Source organism: Nicotiana tabacum, chromosome 7 (assembly GCF_000715075.1).
Source record: "Nicotiana tabacum cultivar K326 chromosome 7, ASM71507v2, whole genome shotgun sequence".
Lineage (NCBI taxonomy): Eukaryota > Viridiplantae > Streptophyta > Magnoliopsida > Solanales > Solanaceae > Nicotiana > Nicotiana tabacum.
The window spans coordinates 162,823,673-162,842,348 of NC_134086.1; the positions used below are offsets into that span (position 1 = coordinate 162,823,673).

At 36.3% G+C, this 18,676-nt stretch overlaps 1 protein-coding gene across 1 annotated transcript; it reads right to left on the reverse strand.

Annotated features, from left to right (window-relative positions):
• Positions 1-1,788: 1,788 nt before the first annotated feature.
• Positions 1,789-12,323, reverse strand: LOC107825323 (uncharacterized). The gene is made up of 2 exons (XM_075218746.1): positions 5,848-12,323; positions 1,789-5,754 (listed from the first exon to the last, which is right to left on the reverse strand). Exon 2 carries the CDS (start codon positions 3,895-3,897, stop codon positions 1,789-1,791), a length of 2,109 nt encoding a protein of 702 aa, XP_075074847.1. The 5' UTR covers positions 3,898-5,754; positions 5,848-12,323.
• Positions 12,324-18,676: the final 6,353 nt, after the last annotated feature.

Sequence of the window (18,676 nt, forward strand, 5' to 3'; positions counted from 1 at the left end):
CCGTTCCAACTAGCCGCCCTTTTCCACCACCATGTGGAACCATTTCCTTCCTTCCTTCGTAACCATCTTAGCCATATCACCGTAACTAGGGGTATACAAAGAAATCGATAATCCGAATCAAATCGAAAAAAAATCGATATAGTTTGGTTTGATTTGATTTGGTATTGAAAAATAAAACCCGACCATAATTGATTTGGTTTGGTTTTAACTAAAAAAAAGTCAAACTGAAACCAAACCAACCCGATAGCATATTTATATATTTTAAAAAATATTTTATACATATAAATATTTATTGTAATGTAATTTATAAATATTTCTTAAACTTTTTCACAATTTTATCGTTTAACGTATTATATCAAGTTTAGACTTAACATTCTTGAATGTTGAATAATTTTTAAAGCTCATAAATGCAATAACTCAAACAAAATTCATATCAATACTAATGCTAACAAAAGAAATTCAATTGAATATTGAAAATGACGATAGTGTTGGATAATTATTTTAGTTTTACATTGGTTTATAATGAAAATGCATAACTTAGTTTATCTTTTCCTTTAGTGCTTAGTTATGTAATTAATATTAGTACTTATTAGCTATACTTATTTTAGCATAACCTATATAGTATTTTTAGATTATGTTAAATTTTATTATAGCATATTAATTAGTAATATTTTTTTATGTAATTTTATTATTTTATCTTGTTATTGAATATTTTAGTATAATGCTATGACATTGATTTGGCTTGACAACGCTAACGGCAACCATTCAAATATGATCACAGATCTATCAAGAGTTTAACCAAATCTTGACAGCATTTTGCGGACGCATTTACCTAATTCAAGATGAATGATTTTTTATAAGATCAATCCCCACCGCGAGAATCCCACGACATCCAGATTAGACACACTGGTGGTGAAATTTCACTTTAACTAGTCAATTATGGGTAAAGCATTTCTTTTTCTATTTTCACGTCATTATTGCATATTAAAAGGTCCACTTATTTTTGAGAATTATTTTGAAAATAAAAGGGAACAGTCTCAAATTTTTAATACTACAATTTATAAGTGATACGAATATCTTTAAGAATATGAAGTAGTATATACGGTAAGTAATTTTTTTATTTTATTTTTAATTTCTCAAATTTGATTTATCTAAGCTAGTTTTTGCTGCATATTATTCCCAAAAGACTTCTTTCTCTATTTGCCTTTGAAACTACAAGTATACATAATGTTTTTTAACACATCATATAGACTGGTACACTTCATTTTTTATGAATTTTCAACCACTAAAACTGGACCACGTTACTATTAAAGAAGATAAAGAAACCTTTTTCTATAGGACACCGTGAATTTAGACAGACTAGTAACGGTGCAAATTTCCACTTTTTACCCTTCAATAATGGCAAAGTTTTGTTTTACTATAATTATTAAATTAATTAATATTAATGACGTGGCAAGATGTGATAGGAGTAGTTTGCTGGGCGAATCTATCTATAGAACCGAAGCGGTGGGTGACCACAGTGGCGGAGGCAGGATATTTGCGAAGGGGGTTCAAAAATTTTAAAAGTCAAATACACAATGAAGCTAGCCAACCAAAACCAAAAAAAAAAAAAATAGATGCTAACAGATTTTATTAATAGAAAGAGAAGTTCTCAACACAAAGATAGTGTTAAGATAAACATATCATAGTAACAAGACTTTCAAAAGAGAAAATACAAAAAACAAGTCTTGTATTAGTTACAAGGACCTAATGACTAATGAGATCAACAAAAAATAACTAAGTACATTATTACAACTGCACTCGACGGGGTTTCATATCTTGAAATGTTTTAATAATAGCATCATTAGAAATACTATCAAACACAATTTTTTCTACATAAGGCACCAAACAACCGCTAAAGAACTCATCATTCATTCGACTTCGTAAGTCATTCTTGATAAACTTCATCGCCGAAAAAGCTCTTTCAACGGATGCGGTAGCAACGGGCAGAAGCAAAGCAAGTTTCACTAAGCGAAATACAAGAGGATAATTTGAATGCTTCTTTGTCTGAACTAATCTTTTTGAAAGATCACAAAGTCCATGTAGATCGGAGAATCTTTCATCAACATCACGAACATCAATAATATAACTTGCAAGTTGATTCTCAAGAGCACCCATACTAAATTCATCAAAGTCATCAGGATATAACTCAGCCATTCTCATTATTTTCCTGATGTCAAAACTTGAAAATGAGTTAATTGGATTCAAACAAGCAATTCCATGAAGCAAATGAGTTGTCACTTCGTCAAAACGTTTATTAAGTTCTTGAATTTGCCAATCAATAATTTTGCAAAATACATCAACCCGATAATGATGTAAGACTGTACAGTCATCAGGTTTACGACGTGATCTTAAAGAACTAACGTATAGCTCATCAAACCGAGGTATCAAAATATCATATTTGATACAAAATGCAGATATATCCGCAATAAGAGAATTCCATTCCTCTTTCCTTAACTTTTGCAACCTTTTCTTTGCTACTTCAACAAGTAGCATGGCGCTTGCAATGTCTTGCTCTTTTTTTTGTAAGCATTTATTGAGCTCATTTGTGATTGCTAAAATATCTCTCATCAAATGTAACATGAATGCAACCTCAAATGTTTGACAAGCCCTGAGATATCCCATTGCCTTGGCTCTTTCATCTGTAGAATGTGCATCAAGAACAAGCAATTCAAGAACATCGAGAATAGAGCCAAACATCAGAATAAAATTATTAAAAGATTTAAAGTGAGATCCCCAACGAGTATCACATGCTCTTGAAAGACCAAATTCTTGATTCAAGCCCCGACCAGTTGTAAGCTCACCCATATCTAATGCCTCTTGAATTCTTTCTTTTTGAGATTCTCGAAATTCATCCATACGCTTAAACGAAGATCCTAATATATTCAAAATATTGGAAACCAATACTACAAGTTCCCCCACTTGAAGACATTTCTTAGAAACCGCAACAAGGGTAAGTTGGAGTTGATGAGCAAAACAATGAATGAAATGAGCCGATCTACTTTCTCTCTTAATCAACATTTTAAGACCATTAATCTCACCTTGCATATTGCTTTCCCCATCATAACATTGTCCACGCACATATGATAGACTTAAGGAGTGTTGATCAAGTAAATTAACAATTGCACTCTTCAAAGATGAAGCACAAGTATTTTGAACATGAACTACATCAATAAGTCGCTCCATCACAAATCCCATTCTATCAACATACCGTAAGACAATCGCCATTTGCTCTTTGCGGGACGTATCAAAAGATTCATCAACTAGCAAGGCAAAGTAATCACCATTTAGTTCCTCAATTATAGCTTTAGTTGTTTCTATCTTACATGCAGTTACAATGCCTTTCTGAATTATTGGAGAAGTCATTTGATCATTTTGAGGAGCATGTTCCAGTACATAATCACGAATGTTATCACATACTTTTGCATACCATGAGAGAGTTTGAAGAAAATTACCCCTACTAAGTGAAGACTTAGATTCATCATGACCTCGAAATGCTAATCCTTGAGTTATAAGAAGCCTTACTACATTAACTGAAGCAGTTAAGCGAATCCAATACTCATGCTTAAGTTGATTAGATTGCCTTTCAAATGAAGATTGAATAGACCGTTGTTGCCGCAAATCTTGGCATTTCTTTTTTGACTCATTGTGAATGCTACTCGATCCATGTTTATCAAAACTTTTCTTTTTATGCCAACTCTTAAACCCTATACTTGAAAATACATCACCTCCGCCTTGATGAATATTATTATCTTTAAATAGATAACAATACAAACAATAGGATGCATCTTTACTTACACTGTACTCCAACCAATCATGATATTCATCATCAAACCATTTAGGATTAAATCGACGCATTGATCCAGAAAAATTTGTTTTAGGAAAGTTATGAAGCCGAGGTTGACAAGGACATTGTCGAAGGTATTCTCTCCTAATAATATCACGATGATTTGGATGGAAGTCCAAGATTTGAGTTCTTTCCCCCGGATCAAACTTTAAAGAATCCAAATCAAATTCATTAGAAGATGGTACTTCTAAATGGTTTATATTCTCCAACTGGATAGGTTGAGTATGAGAAGCCAAATTTGGTTTTGGTGCTTTGGTAAAATACCTCTTCACTGAATTTTGAGACTGAATTACAAAGTAGGAATGTAGTTAGAACAAAATTACCTAACCATTTTATCAAACAACAAGTGTGCATTACTGTAAAAACAAAATTGCAGAAGGAAAGTGTTATAAATCATAAGTAATAACTTATAATTTATCTGCTGGTTGCCAAACGGATTTCTAAGCTATGTTTCAATCCAATACTGAATCTAGAAAGACAGAAAGGTCATTTACATTTTAAGTTCACCATACACTAAAACCAAAAAAAAAGGTTCACCATAAACTCTTTCTTTAATCTTCTTTTATCTTGTTTGAATATGTTAAAAAGACAGAGAGGTCGGTGACAGAACAAGATTCATTAACCTAAATTTAAGAATCAACAATAAAACATTAATAAAATTCTGAAAAAGTTAGAAAGAACAAGTAATTTACCTGGGATGCCAATGCCATGATAGATGAAACGCCGGCGACAGGGCGGCGACTAGCGAGGCAATGGAGAGAATTGAGACGCGTCTGGCGAGGCAGAAAGATCGAAGAAACAAAGAGCGGGTGGCACCAACGAAGAGAGAGAGAGAGATTTAGGGATTTTTTAACCCAAAATCCCTAAATTAGAAAAAGAGAAGCAGTCACGTTTTTTGGGGGAAACGGACTTAAAAGAGAAGACAAGAAACGACCTCGTTTAAAATTAAAAAAAAAAAGAAAAAAGTTCTGAAGTGAAAAGAATTAGATTGTGGCTGACTGGAATTGAACCTGTGACCTGCTACAAAATCTGAACCCCCTTAACTACTAAGCCAAGCTTTTGCCTTGTGTCAAGGGGGTTCAACATATTATATCTATACGAAAATATTAAAAATTACCCTATATAAATAGTGTAATTTTCCGACGAAGGTGGTTCGGATGAACACCCTTGCGCCCCCCTAGATCCACCCCTGGGTGACCAGTTCTCCTCCTATCTACTTAGGACATCCTTGTTCTCCTCTCAATCTCTGTTGTTCACAAAGGTAAGTATAGATCTGATCTGGATTTCTTCATTCCTTGTTCAAGTGTTAATACTTTTCTTGTCTACTTTCGGGAAAAAACCGACTTATGAATCTCAAACTGTGTGAAATTTCAGAATCAATCTCAAATCTTTCTGTCTCGATTGCAAAAAGTAATGCGTTAATTACAAAAGCTGGCAAAATAGATGTGTCGCTAAAGTCTTTCCTGGTTTCTTTGTTCAAAAAATTGCTAGACACCCACGCCTCTGGTTCAATCGCTGTAAGACATCAATTACTTGATCAATGGTTGGACGCACACTCTGCTCACGATGGACACAATCCAATCCCAGTTGTGTTATTGCTCTCGCATCCTTCTTACTGCATCCATTGCTTATAAGTCTCTCATGGACAACATGCCCTTTCCTTTTGTTTTTTTCTTCACACCAAAAAACAAAATTATACTCCTCCTCATCTGCTGAATTGTCTTTTTCCTTTCCAAGCCACTGCTTCAACTTCTTAATCCGGCTATTGTCCTCCGGTCTCTGTCTTACAGTAACATCTTCCCATTGACTGACCAACTGTAGAATTATGATCCCCATACTGTAAATATCGACCTCTTCTGAGGCTATACCTACATATTATCATAGATAGTTTAGCAAAAACGTGATGTTTTTGAGATTAAAAAAAACATCTAGCAAATATCTACAACAAAAAGTATCCTTACCATGAGCTACATAAAAAGGGTCAGCATATCCAAAACTGAAACGACTATCATTTTCTGCGCCTGCAGCTGGTTTCACTGTCCCAAAGTCACACAGAACTCCATTCAAATCCTGCATGTAAGTTTTATCAATCAGTCCATAGATATAGAAAACAAATAAGTTTAAGAAAGTGTAGTTACGTCGTCCAAAAGTATGTTGGCAGTTTTAAATCCCTATAAATCAGCGGGGGATCTTGTCTGTGCAACTGTTGCAGCCCCAGTGCAACTCCCCTTAGGAAATTAACAATTTCTCCCCTACCTAAACCTGTCAAGAGTTGGAAAAAAATTGCTTTATGAATTCATGTAATTGAAACTTGTTGGAAAGCTCAACTTGCACATTCTGAATATAAATGTTGTAACTTTATGCATTAAAACAATAGATTTTGCCTTTTCCCTATTGTTGTCTAATGCTAGTTTCAATGTTTTTGAAATCATTCAGTTTCTTTTAGCTTTACTATGTACTTTCGCCGATAGATACCAACTACCAAGACAAATAATTGGGAGTGGAAGATCATATGTATTAGCTGCCGCACCCGCATCGGATCCTCACTATTTTTGGAGGATCCGACACGCACCCATCGATATTTTCGGAGAGTCCGAGCAACATAGCTTGATAGAGCTATCCTAGTGTCAAGCTTAGTGCTATAACATCCTAAGAGAAGTTGCCCCACGTTTGCGAAGGAACCCAATGATGCCATAACTTAATTTCAGGTTGAGGCTGTCTTTGCCAGTTCTCTTAATGTGAGTGGTGGAGTGGTTGGATGTTCTGCAAGATAGGAAAGGTTGGTGTCAAGGTGAGTGAGGGGTGTGGAGAGGAAAGCAATTGAGGAGAACCATATTTGCGAGATGAGAGCCCCTGCGGAGGAAAGAGGCTGCTTAATGTTTTGTTTGGAGATTGAGCTGCATCAGGCTAGTATCTTTGTTAAACTACTAGTAAAATGGAGCAACAATTTGAGCCTGAGATGAGCTCCAATGGAGAAATCTGGATATCTCACACGAAAAGAGAGAAGAACTGAGAGTCTGATTTGGGGAAATTGAAAAACTGATTTCTATTAACACTTCATCAGTGTATATATACACGTAGCTAACTATACCAAAATATCGGTAACTATCTGACTGACTAATACCACCTAATTGACAGCTAAGCAACTAACTAACTAACTGCTAACGCACTAGTTCAGCTATACAAGTATATAAATACATCTCAATGATCTGAAACTGTTTATGAGGCCCTTTAATGTCTCACCTTTAGCCCTGCAAAAGTTGTTGCTCTAGCTCTATGTTTGCAGAAAAATGTCTACTCAGGGGTCTGAAATATCAGGTGCTAACATTGTCTCATTTTTCGCTTAATTTTTACCTACTTCCTCTCTTATGTTCTCCACACTTTGATTTCTTTCTTTTGTTGCTCCTTTGCTGCACTGCAGATAACTTTCCACTACAGCAATTTGTCCAACTCAGGTAACACATTAAGCTTACACCAAGCTGCTAAAAGACGAATATTTTTAAATTTCAACCTAGACTGTGAGTCCTTTTTTCTTTCAAAACTTCATAGGTTTATTTCCCTTCCAAATGGTCCGCTAGATGCAACCAGGTATGACCTATCAAATCTTCTTTCTTTCTGTGCTCGGCCTGTTGCGGAAGCCAAATGTATATAGTGTGAATAAGTCACAACTACTATACCAAAAATTATAACAGTCACCAAATAATAAATAAGACAATAAAGCAACAATAAAAGGAACACCAGAATTTACGAGGTTCGGCTAATTTTGCATACTCCTCGGACACAACAAATATTTTATTCCACTCCAAAAATACAAGTGAAATAATATACTAAAGAGAGATACAAATGCCTTAAGAAGATAAGAAGGCAAATGAGATGTGTGTATAAATCCTAAACATTAGGCCTCCTTTTATAGGGAAAAAATCCCAACCAATTTGGTCTTCCACCGATGTGGGAGTTTTGGCATTCAACAAATCTCCACCTTGGCAAAATTCCACATCTTCAATTTTCTCTCAATAACAAATTTTGGTTATGTTCAAATCCAAACAATGTTGAAACTTGATCGCAGTCACCACTTTTGTCAGCATATCAGCAGGATTCTCTGTAGTATGAATTTTCTTCACCGTGACTCCACCTTCTTCAATGATTTCTCGTACAAAATGATACCGAACATCAATGTGCTTCGTCCTTGCATGATAAACTTCGTTCTTTGCTAATTGAATAGCACTTTGACTATCACAAAAAATTGTGATACTTTTTTGTTCAACACCAAGCTCCTTTAGCAATCCTTGAAGCCAAATTGCCTCCTTTACAGCCTCTGTAATAGCCATGTACTCTGCCTCTGTTGTAGACAAAGCAACTGTTGACTGCAAAGTAGACTTCCAACTGACTGGTGCCTTTGCAAAAGTAAACACATAACCAGTAGTTGATCTTCGTTTGTCCAGATCACCCGCAAAATTTGAGTCACAATATCCAACTACAGACTGATTGTCTTCCTGCTTAAAAACTAACCCAACATCTACAATATTATGAATATACCGTAGAATCCACTTCACAACTTGTCAATGCTCCTTTCCGGGATTATGCATATATCTGCTAATAACTCCAACAACTTGTGAAATGTCAGGTCTCGTACAGACCATTGCATATATCAAGCTACCAACAATATTTGCATATGGTACCCTTGACATATACTCCTGTTCAGCTTCTTCATTTGGCGACATAGTAGTACTTAGCTTAAAATGGGGAGCAAGTGGAGTACTAACTGGCTTAGTCTTTTCATCTATGCCAAAACGTTGTAGTACTTTTTTCAAATATTCCTTTTGAGATAAACAGAGTTTCTTTGAACGTCTATCTCTAATTATCTCCATGCCAAGAATTTTCTTTGCCTCACCCAAATCCTTTATCTCGAACTCCTTCTTCAGTTGAATCTTCAACTTATCAATTTCTTCCGAATTCTTGGAAGCTATCAACATATCATCAACATATAGGAGAAGATATACAAAGGAACCATCTTTAAGCTTGTGCAAATACACACAATGATCGTATTTGCTTCTCTTGTACCCTTGCCGCAACATAAACTCGTCAAATCGCTTGTACCATTGTCTAGAAGATTGTTTCAATCCGTACAACGATTTTTCAAGTTTGCACACCATATTTTCTTTTCCAGCAACTTTGAATCCTTCTGGTTGAGTCATGTAGATTTCCTCCTCCAAGTTTCCATGTAAAAACACAGTTTTTACATCCATCTGAACTAGTTCCAAATCCAATTATGCTACCAAAGCCAACATAATTCTAATGGAGGAATGTTTTACAACTGAAGAAAACATTTCATTGTAATCAATTCCCTCCTTTTGAGCATATCCTTTGGCCACCAATCTTGCTTTGTAGCGAACATCTACTTGGTTAGGAAATCCTTCCTTCTTTGCAAATACCCATTTGCACCCAATTGCTTTCTTTCCTTCGGGAGATTGGCCAATCTCCATGTATGATTCTGATGAAGGGACTGTATTTCATCATTCATGGCAATCCTCCACTTATCTTCTTCTGAACTTTGGACTGCGTCTTTATAAGTGGTAGGAACATCATCAGCTACAATTGAGGTTGCACAAGCAACTGTCTCTATGAGACGAACACAAGTTTCGTTATTGTTCTTTTTGGCCTGCTGGTTGCTATTGATTCAAGTTGTTGTTGAGGTTCCTGAGTTGGAATCTCCTCTACCGGCTCTCCTTCCAGAGGGTAATATTCATTCGTTTCCTCCTCTGCTTCTTGTGTAGGAAAAATAAATTTTCCCTCAAACTCCACCTGCTTAGAAGCACCTTCATTTTGTTTGGTATCTTCTGTTACCTTATTTACCATAGTAGATTCATCAAAGGTAACATCCCTGCTGAATATTACTTTCTTTGTCATAGGACACCATAAACGATATCCTTTGACTCCAGAAGTAATTCCCATAAAAATAGCCTTTTTTGCCCTTAGATCCAATTTTGACTCTGTCACATGATAATATGCAGTTGAGCCAAACACGTGCAAAGAGTCATAATCTACAACAGGCTTTCCATACCATTTTTCAAATGGTGTCTTGCCATCAACAACAGCAGATGGTAAGCGATTGATGAGGTGACATGCATATGTAACTGCCTCAGCCCAAAATTCTTTGCCCAAGCCAGCATTGGACAACATACACCGTACCTTCTCCAGCAAGGTCCGGTTCATACGTTCTGCCACTCCATTCTGTTGTGGTGTATGTCTGACAGTGAAGTGTCGGACAATGCCATCATTTTCACAAACCTTATTGAAATGATCATTTTTGTATTCACCTCCATTGTCTGTGCGAATACACTTAATCCTCTTGCCTGTTTGATTCTCCACCATCGTCTTCCATTTGAGAAAAATTTCCAACACTTCATCTTTGCTCTTCATTGTATACACCCACACTCTTTGGGAAAAATCATCAACAAAGGTTACAAAATAGTGTTTCCCACCCAATGAAGGTGTTTTGGAAGGACCCCAAACATCAGAGTTCCTTTAGTATTATGTAGTGCTGTACCAAATTTAACCCTTGTCTGTTTCCCTTTGACACAATGCTCACAAAACTCCAAGTTGCAAGCCTTTACTCCTTTTAACAATCCTTGATCTGATAGAGTTTTCAAGGATTTTCCTCCAGCATGTCCCAAGCGCATGTGCCATAGCTTGGTTGCTTCTGCCTCTTTGTCGTCACTGGATGTCACTGTCGCTGTCCCAATAACTGTACTGCCACGATAGCGGTACATATTATTATTCTTTTGATTAACCTTCATTACCACTAGTGCACCAGAGCATACTCTCATCACTCCATTTTCTGCAATGAATTTGAACCCTTTTGATTATAGGGCTCCCACAGAGATGAGATTCTTCTTCAAGTCCGGTACATATCGAACATCTGTTAATGTTCTGATCATTCTATCATGGTTCCTTAATCGTATTGAACCAATTCCATATGAGGTAAGAGGGCTGTTGTCCGCTGTGTGGATGACTCCATATTTTCCTTCTTGAAAATCCATGAACCAGTCCCTGTTGGGACACATATGATAGCTACAAGTCGAGTCCATCAACCATATGTCTGATGATATTGATGACTCTGTTGTAACTAATGAGAAGTCTGAATCGTCACAATCAGCTACATTTGAATCCATAATGGCCTTTCCATTGTTATGTTTGGCCTTATTCTTCAACTTCGGACAGTCTTTCTTCCAGTGCCCCTTTTCTCGACAAAAGGCACATTCATCTTTGCTGGGTCTGGATCTTGACTTGGATCTTCCCTTCTTTGTCCTCGTTTGATTTTGAGGACGACCCCTCACAAATAGTGCTTCTCCTTTTCCGCCCTTTTGTTTTTCTCGCTTTCTTTGTTCATAGTTGTACAAAGCCGAACAAACTTCTCTGAGAGAAACTTCGTCATTTCCATGGAGTAGAGTAGTTTCAAGGTGCTCGTACACATCAGGAAGTGACGCTAACAACATCAAGGCCAAGTCACCATCATCATAAGTTGTATCCATATTTTGCAAATCTGTGACCAACTTATTGAAACTGGTGATATGTTCATTCATCGTGGTACCAAGAACATAGGTGAAGTGAAACAGTCTCTTCTTCATGTACAATTTATTTTGACTGTTTTTCTTCAAAAATTTATCCTCCAGTGCTTTCCATAATTTACTTGCAGAAGTTTCCGTTGTGTATGGATATTTCTGCTCTCTAGCAAGGTAGGATCGAATGGTACCGCAAGCAACACGGTTGATAATTTTCCAATCTTCTTCTCCAATAACATCTGGTCTCTTTTCTTCAATGGCAAGATCTAGCCCTTGTTGAAAAAGGACATCTAGAACCTTTCCTTGCCACATCCCAAAATGCCCGGACCCGTCAAAAATTTCTACCACAAATTTCGCATTTGACACAATTATTGTCATAAGCGAAGATGCCAATGATGACGTATTGTTGACACTTGATGTAGATTCTTCTTGTTTATTGTCTCCCATATTTGACACAAATATTATTTAATAGCTGACGACACAAATCAAGATTATTTCCTTTCTGATGTAGAAGATCAGACTAAGCTGCAACCACAGAGCATACTCAGACAGAACCTTGACTCAGTTACCAAGATAAATCTTTTCTGATGTGGAAGATCAGACTATGCTGCAACCACAGAGCATACTTAGACAATACCTTGGCTCTTATACCAATTGTTGCGGAAGCCAAATATATATAGTGTGAATAAGTCACAACTACTATACCAAAAATTATGACAGCCACCAAATAATAAATAAGACAATAAAGCAATAATAAAAGGAACACCAGAATTTACGAGGTTCGGCTAATTTTGCCTACTCCTCGGACACAACAAATATTTTATTCCACTCCAAAAATACAAGTGAAATATTACTAAAGAGAGAAGATACAAATGCCTTAAGAAGATAAGAAGGCAAATGAGAGGTGTGTATAAATCCTAAACATTAGGCCTCCTTTTATAGGGAAAAAATCCCAACCAATTTGGTCTTCCACCGATGTGGGAGTTTTGGCATTCAACACAGCCTTCCAATTGCTAGCACAAAATACTTCTTTTACTAATCGCAGTAAATCTCACTCGACCTCAAACATATTAAGAAACATGCTGCAAAGTTGAGATGCAGCTGCACGGTGTAGCAGAAGGGATTGCATCTTCAACTTCCTTCTTTCACATGTAAAACCTACAGCACTTCTTTGTGCCCCTTGTCTTTTTGATTTAATGAGTCAGAATAGCCTCATATGGAGCAATGCAACAATAATATGCAATATTAAATGGAGCTCCAAAAATGAAGAGTATAAAATTATTTTAAATAGGTACTTAGTCCGAAATTTACCTCGGAATCTGGAGAGTAGATCTCCATTTGCCATATATGGCGTAACCCGATAGGATTTGTCGTCTGTCTCACACACACCTATCAGCCCAATGATGTTGGGGTGTTGAAACTGGGACAAATGATTTGCTTCATGTGGTCCTGATGTGTCTGAGTACTCCTTAATAGCAACAGGTCTTCCGTTTAGGTCCGGGTTTGGTGAGTGCATTTGTCCCCGGAAGACCCTTCCCTGCCCTCCTTGCCCAATCTGGTTCTCCAGTCCATTTGTGAAAGCCTGTATCTCTTCTATTGTGAAGCGATGAATATGTGCTAGTGCCAGCGGGAGAACAGGTGCCCCTTGTGGTGCTGCTGGTACTTACTCTATTTCCATAGGCACTTACTTTCCCCCCCTCTTCCTGCACAACAATCACAATGTGAAAAGAAAGAAAAAGAAAATCAACATAAAGCATGCATACACAGCAGCTCAGAAATTTGGAATATGTTTGTGATGCCCATTGCCGAGTATAAGTCACTTCATGACAAGTCACTTCCTTCGATTCAAAAACACTGATTTTCTCCCCGACAAAAGCTTAACCAAATGTATCTGAACTTTTCAACAACAACAGCAAAAAAAAATAAAGGCTTTAAAAGAAACACGCATTTCTAGTTCTAGCAAAGGTTGAACAAAAAGGGTATAAGAACATACTCAGGTTGTAAGTTAGTGAATGTATTTTTGTCATTATTTTATCCAAAAAAATAAAATAATAGTACAATGATTTTTAAATAAAGAATGCATGTTTGGTTTTTATTAGCGACAAAAAGCAAGGAAAGTGAAAGACCTTAAGTCCGCCGCCGGTGGAGTCCGATTCTTTTGGAAACGATGAAAAAGTGTTGTAAAGGCGCCCTCCCAATAAGACAAAACTATTATGGTACACACTGTATATTTATAATCTAGCAAATGAGTAGCTTAGTTTTGTAAAATTGCTATTTCCTTTGGTATACTTTAATTGATATTTTTTCTATTTTCACACATATTAAACTTAGTGTTTGGACATAAATTTAATTAAAACTTGAAAAAAGAGTTTTTGAAGTTGTGTTGAAAAATAATTTTTGAAAGTTGAACTTATGTTTGGACATGCATTTTATTTGAAGAAAAGTTGAAAGTTTTATGAGTGAAAGAAAAATTTTCACCCAAAAAGTGACCTAAATCAGTTTTTGGGAATTTGAAATTTTTTGAATTTTGTTCTTCTCCAAAACATGATCATATTTTATAAACAAACAATGTTTTCAATTTTTTTTTTGAAACAATAAAGCCTAAATCTATGGTCAAATGGGAGCTAAGAAATTAACCTTTAACATCGATTAACAATACCATATTAACATTTATTATCTCTTTAATTGGTTTGTTGGAAATATAACAAATACTCCAATACCTTTTACTTTAAGGGATACTTTGAAAAAAGAAGCTAATTATATCTGAAAAATTCAAATGTTGTGGACCAAAAAAGGCCAAAAAAATCAATTAAAGCGAATTGGATGTAATAATATCAAATTAATAATGTTAATTGGACAAAAAGAAACACGTGAGCAGATTTCCAAATAAAATATTTCTCTCTCCTAGCATTACTCAATCACATAGTTCAAAAAAGATATGCCTTAAGTCATTAATCTTATAGGGATTTTCTTAATTGAAACACTTATCGATGCGTTCATTAATGCAGAAAATCGAGGAAATGGATTCAAACATACGTTAAAGAACATTAAGCTAGTGTTTGACAACAGATTTTTAAATTTGTTTTGAAAAATTTAATTTGGGTGAAGTTTGGTTTGAACATGAAAATGTATTTGGACATCAGTTTTCAAAACATATTTCACTTTTTGTTTTAAAAAAAACATGAAACATGACTTATACCCACAAGTTCTAAAAACTATTACAAATACTCAACAGTACCTTCATCAATAACATTTATTATATTATCGCAAATCATAGTCCTGAACATAAATAAATTTGGTACAAAATTATCATTTTTATACTGAACTACATGATACACTATCAGATGACCGAGAAGACGAAGCATCATTGTTACAAAATAATAAATGGTGAGTTATTTTATAAAATACTAAAGTTTGGGGCAATTTTTAGAAAATGTAATAGTAATGTTTTGGGCCTTGAGCTGGTATTGGGATTTGAATTTTTGGGAATTTGCTAAAATATGGATAAAAGTTATGAACAAACATGTATTTGACAAAATCTATGACCAAACAAATCCTAATTATCAATTATTGTTATTGCTGTCTTGTTGTGGCATTTATCCAACTAAAAAAATATTAACAGAAAGTTGTTTATATCATTATTCATTGAAAAAAATGAGTTGGCGTAAATCTTCAAATAATTAGATACTTACTACTACTATTTAACAAAGAGTTAGAAGGTCTTACAGTAATAAAGAGTTAGAAGATCTAATAATTATGTAATATGTTAAAAGCAATACTCCACTTGTTGCAAATAGTATGATTCAAAAAGTAAATTAAGTCCAACTTTTCGTTTGGTAATGTGTATATTGTTTGACTCAAAAGATTTGTAACTCTTTCTAAGAAAATCAATCAAAAGATGAAGGGATAAATCATAGTCGAAGATAGTAATTTCTAGAATCGTTACAGCAAAAAGATAATAGAGAGAGAGAGAGAGAGAAAGAGAGAGAGAGAGAAAGAGAGAGAGAGAGAGAGATAGAGAGAGAGAGAGAGAGAGAGAGAGAGAGAGAGAGAAACAATTTGAGAGAAGAGATAAAAAAGGGTTTGAGTGAAAAAATAGAAAGTCTTGTTGAGAGGAAAGAGGCTAAGGAAAGGAAAAAAGAGAGTTTCTATATAAAATTCAAAGAGTGTTTAAATGCAAGAAATTTTCGAGAAAGAGAATTGATATATGACCTCTTCGAAGCTGCCACCGGTATGCGAATGATGCATAATTATTTTCGTATCGGGGGAGTGGCTGCCGATCTACCCTATGGCTGGATAGATAAATGTTTGGATTTTTGCGATTATTTTTTAACAGGGGTTGCTGAGTATCAAAAACTTATTACCCGGAATCCTATTTTTTTAGAACGAGTTGAAGGCGTAGGCATTATTGGGGGAGACGAAGCATTAAATTGGGGGTTATCGGGACCAATGCTACGAGCTTCCGGAATAGAATGGGATCTTCGTAAAGTTGATCATTATGAGTCTTACGACGAATTTGATTGGCTTCAGATACATACAGTTAGTCCCTCCGCTCGTCGAGGTCGCACCGGGGTGCGTCCTTGGTGAATGGACCTGATGCCACCTTTAGGAAGAATTTGAATCGTCGAAATGTTATAACGCGACTGATAAGAGGCGGTGATCATTTTTGGCGGGATATTTAGAGGCACACGCCAACTCGGGTGACGTCAGCTCCTGCATGCGTCATCATTATGCGAATTTTCGAGGCAGAAAGGCTGATGGTTTGGCGCTTGGTTTCCTGAGTTGATTTGAAACCTGCTGCCTCGATTCTGGCGCCACCCAACCTTATAAATAGATGCGGGGTTCAATTTTATCAAAAACTTTAGCCAGTCTTGAGAGTTCCCTAATCTTCTCCTTCCGTTTTCACATTTCCTCATTTTCGTTCCTGACCGGAAATCTTCTTCTTTCTCTCCATTTGTGTGGCTTGCTTTCTTTAAACAAAATCATGTCGAGGTCTCGTCGCACTAACGAAGATGTTCCTGAGATTGCTCCGGTGAGCGCAGTACCTTTTTTCGATAGCGGAGAGGTGGAGATGGAAGATGGTGACAGTCCTCTCATGGTGGAGGCATTATTACCGAGGCATCCCTTGTCTCGGAATGACTTCCCCAAGGATCCGCCCATCACTCCAACCCCCATACTTTTGGAGACGGATCAGACTCACCTAGATGCTCTCCGCATAAAATACAGCATCCCCGCTCATGTAGAGATGACTCTAGCGGAAGGGGATTATGTTGACGTCCATAGGCCCGAGTATTGTGCCTTTTATGAATACCCTTTTACGATCGGCTGCACCCTTCCTCTCTTTCCTTTGGCGGTCGAGTTCTGTAGGTTCTATCATATTTGGCCGGCTCAACTCACACCATATACACTCAATGTGCTTCTGCTGTGAGCACGTAATTTTTGCCCTATATGAATTACTCCCACAAATTCAAAACAAAATAAATTTTCCTATTATTTGCAATTACGTAGATTTTTGTAGCATTTTTTGTTAATTGTTTGCATTTGCCTGCGCATGTTAATTTTGTTTAATTAATGAAAAATATAAAAATATGTTGCATTTGCATTTAGGATTTAATTCTACATTTTAGGATTGATTAACAAATTAGTTGTTTTATAAGAATGAGAAAAATCACAAAAACTAGTTTATTTTTGCACTTTTTAATTTTAATTGTGAATTTTGGTAGTTTTCGTTTAATTTGGTTTTTAAGTAATTGTGGTAATTATTAGTTAAAGTTAATTAATTCAATGTGGTAGGATTAATTTGAATTAGTTTAGGTTTTATTTTTTGTTTTCTAAAAGAAAATAAAAAGAGAATTTTTTAAATAATTAAAAAGAAAAGAAGTAAGAGATCAGATTTTTTGGGCCTTTTTTAAGTCCAGGTCTCCAAGCCCAAACCAAACACCTCAGTACCCGGTTATACCCGCCAAACCCATGCCCAAACCCGATCCAAAACCGGTCTCCCCCACTAGTGAATCAAACGACCTCATTTCAATAATAGGAGATCCAGACCATTGATCTGCTTTGATCGAACAGTCCGGAAGTGAGCTTGGCATAATATAAGACTGTCCTAACAAACCCACCCCCCTTTCCTCATCATCTCTCTCACCCTCTCACTTCAGAGATCAGGTTCAAAACCCTAACGCCGCCACCATTCCCATCGCCTTGAACCTGGCGCCTCCTCCTCCAATCACGCCCAAATCGACACCCCAGAACGCCCTCACTCCCCTCGTTCCCAGTCCCTAACTCTTTTCCCTCGAATCACCCTAAACCCTTCGAATCTTAAATCAAAGATTGAACCCTAAAATCCCAAATCTCCAATTCAGGATCTTATTGAAGATTTTAGGTCCATTCCGACTTTATTCGTGTGTTTTGGTAAAAAAACACACGATTAATCTCGGATTGGTCCAGAATCTGAAGAGTTCGAAGCGTCAGTCTATACTTCTCATTCGTTCAAGGCTCTTAGGTATTTTCCCATTTCTTTCGTTGTCTTTCCCTCAGTTTTCCTCTCATTTTTCTATTTGTTGCTTCTGTCTCTTCTTCTGGATTCTTCTCCATTTTTTTGGTTTTTTAAGGGTCGCTTTGTCATGCATGTTAGTTCTAAACCTCTTTCTTTAATTAGTACGTTTTAGTTTGTTAATTAGGTTAGTTCTAGTTCAGTACTTGGACTTTGAAAATTATTCAAATAGGCTTCTGTTTTTGTTTCTCCTCAGAATATTTGGTTCATGCCTTTAGGTTTAGGCTGGGATTTGAATTAATTCAGCCCAGGATCAGCTTGACCCATACTCATAGGTTTCAGCAGTAAAAAAAGGGTCATTAAGGGGTAATTTGGGTAGTCTAGCCTAGGGAATCTTGAGTGTAACTGAATAGGAAGCTTCAGGGAAGCTGGGGAGGGGGACTAATTTGAAGTTCTGAAATTTAAATAAAGGACCCCTAAGCAAAAACAAAAATTAGAGAAGGACTAAAGGGCAAAATTGAACATTTTATAGCTTCCCTAATGCCTTGACTATAAAGGCACCTTTACTTGGCATTGAAAAGAGGAGGAGAGGAAGGATTCAAAAACTGAAATAGCTGCACTGAGAACTCCCTGCATTTTTCTGGACGAAAACTACAAAGTTTTGCTGGTTTCTTGGTTTTCTGATCCTCATCGCTTAGTTAAAGTTGCTGAAAATGACTAGGTTTTGCTTTGGAT

Bases quoted from the DNA above. Each gene is read 5' to 3' on its own strand.
- LOC107825323 (XM_075218746.1), bottom strand. From the start codon at position 3,897: ATGCGTCGATTTAATCCTAAATGGTTTGATGATGAATATCATGATTGG.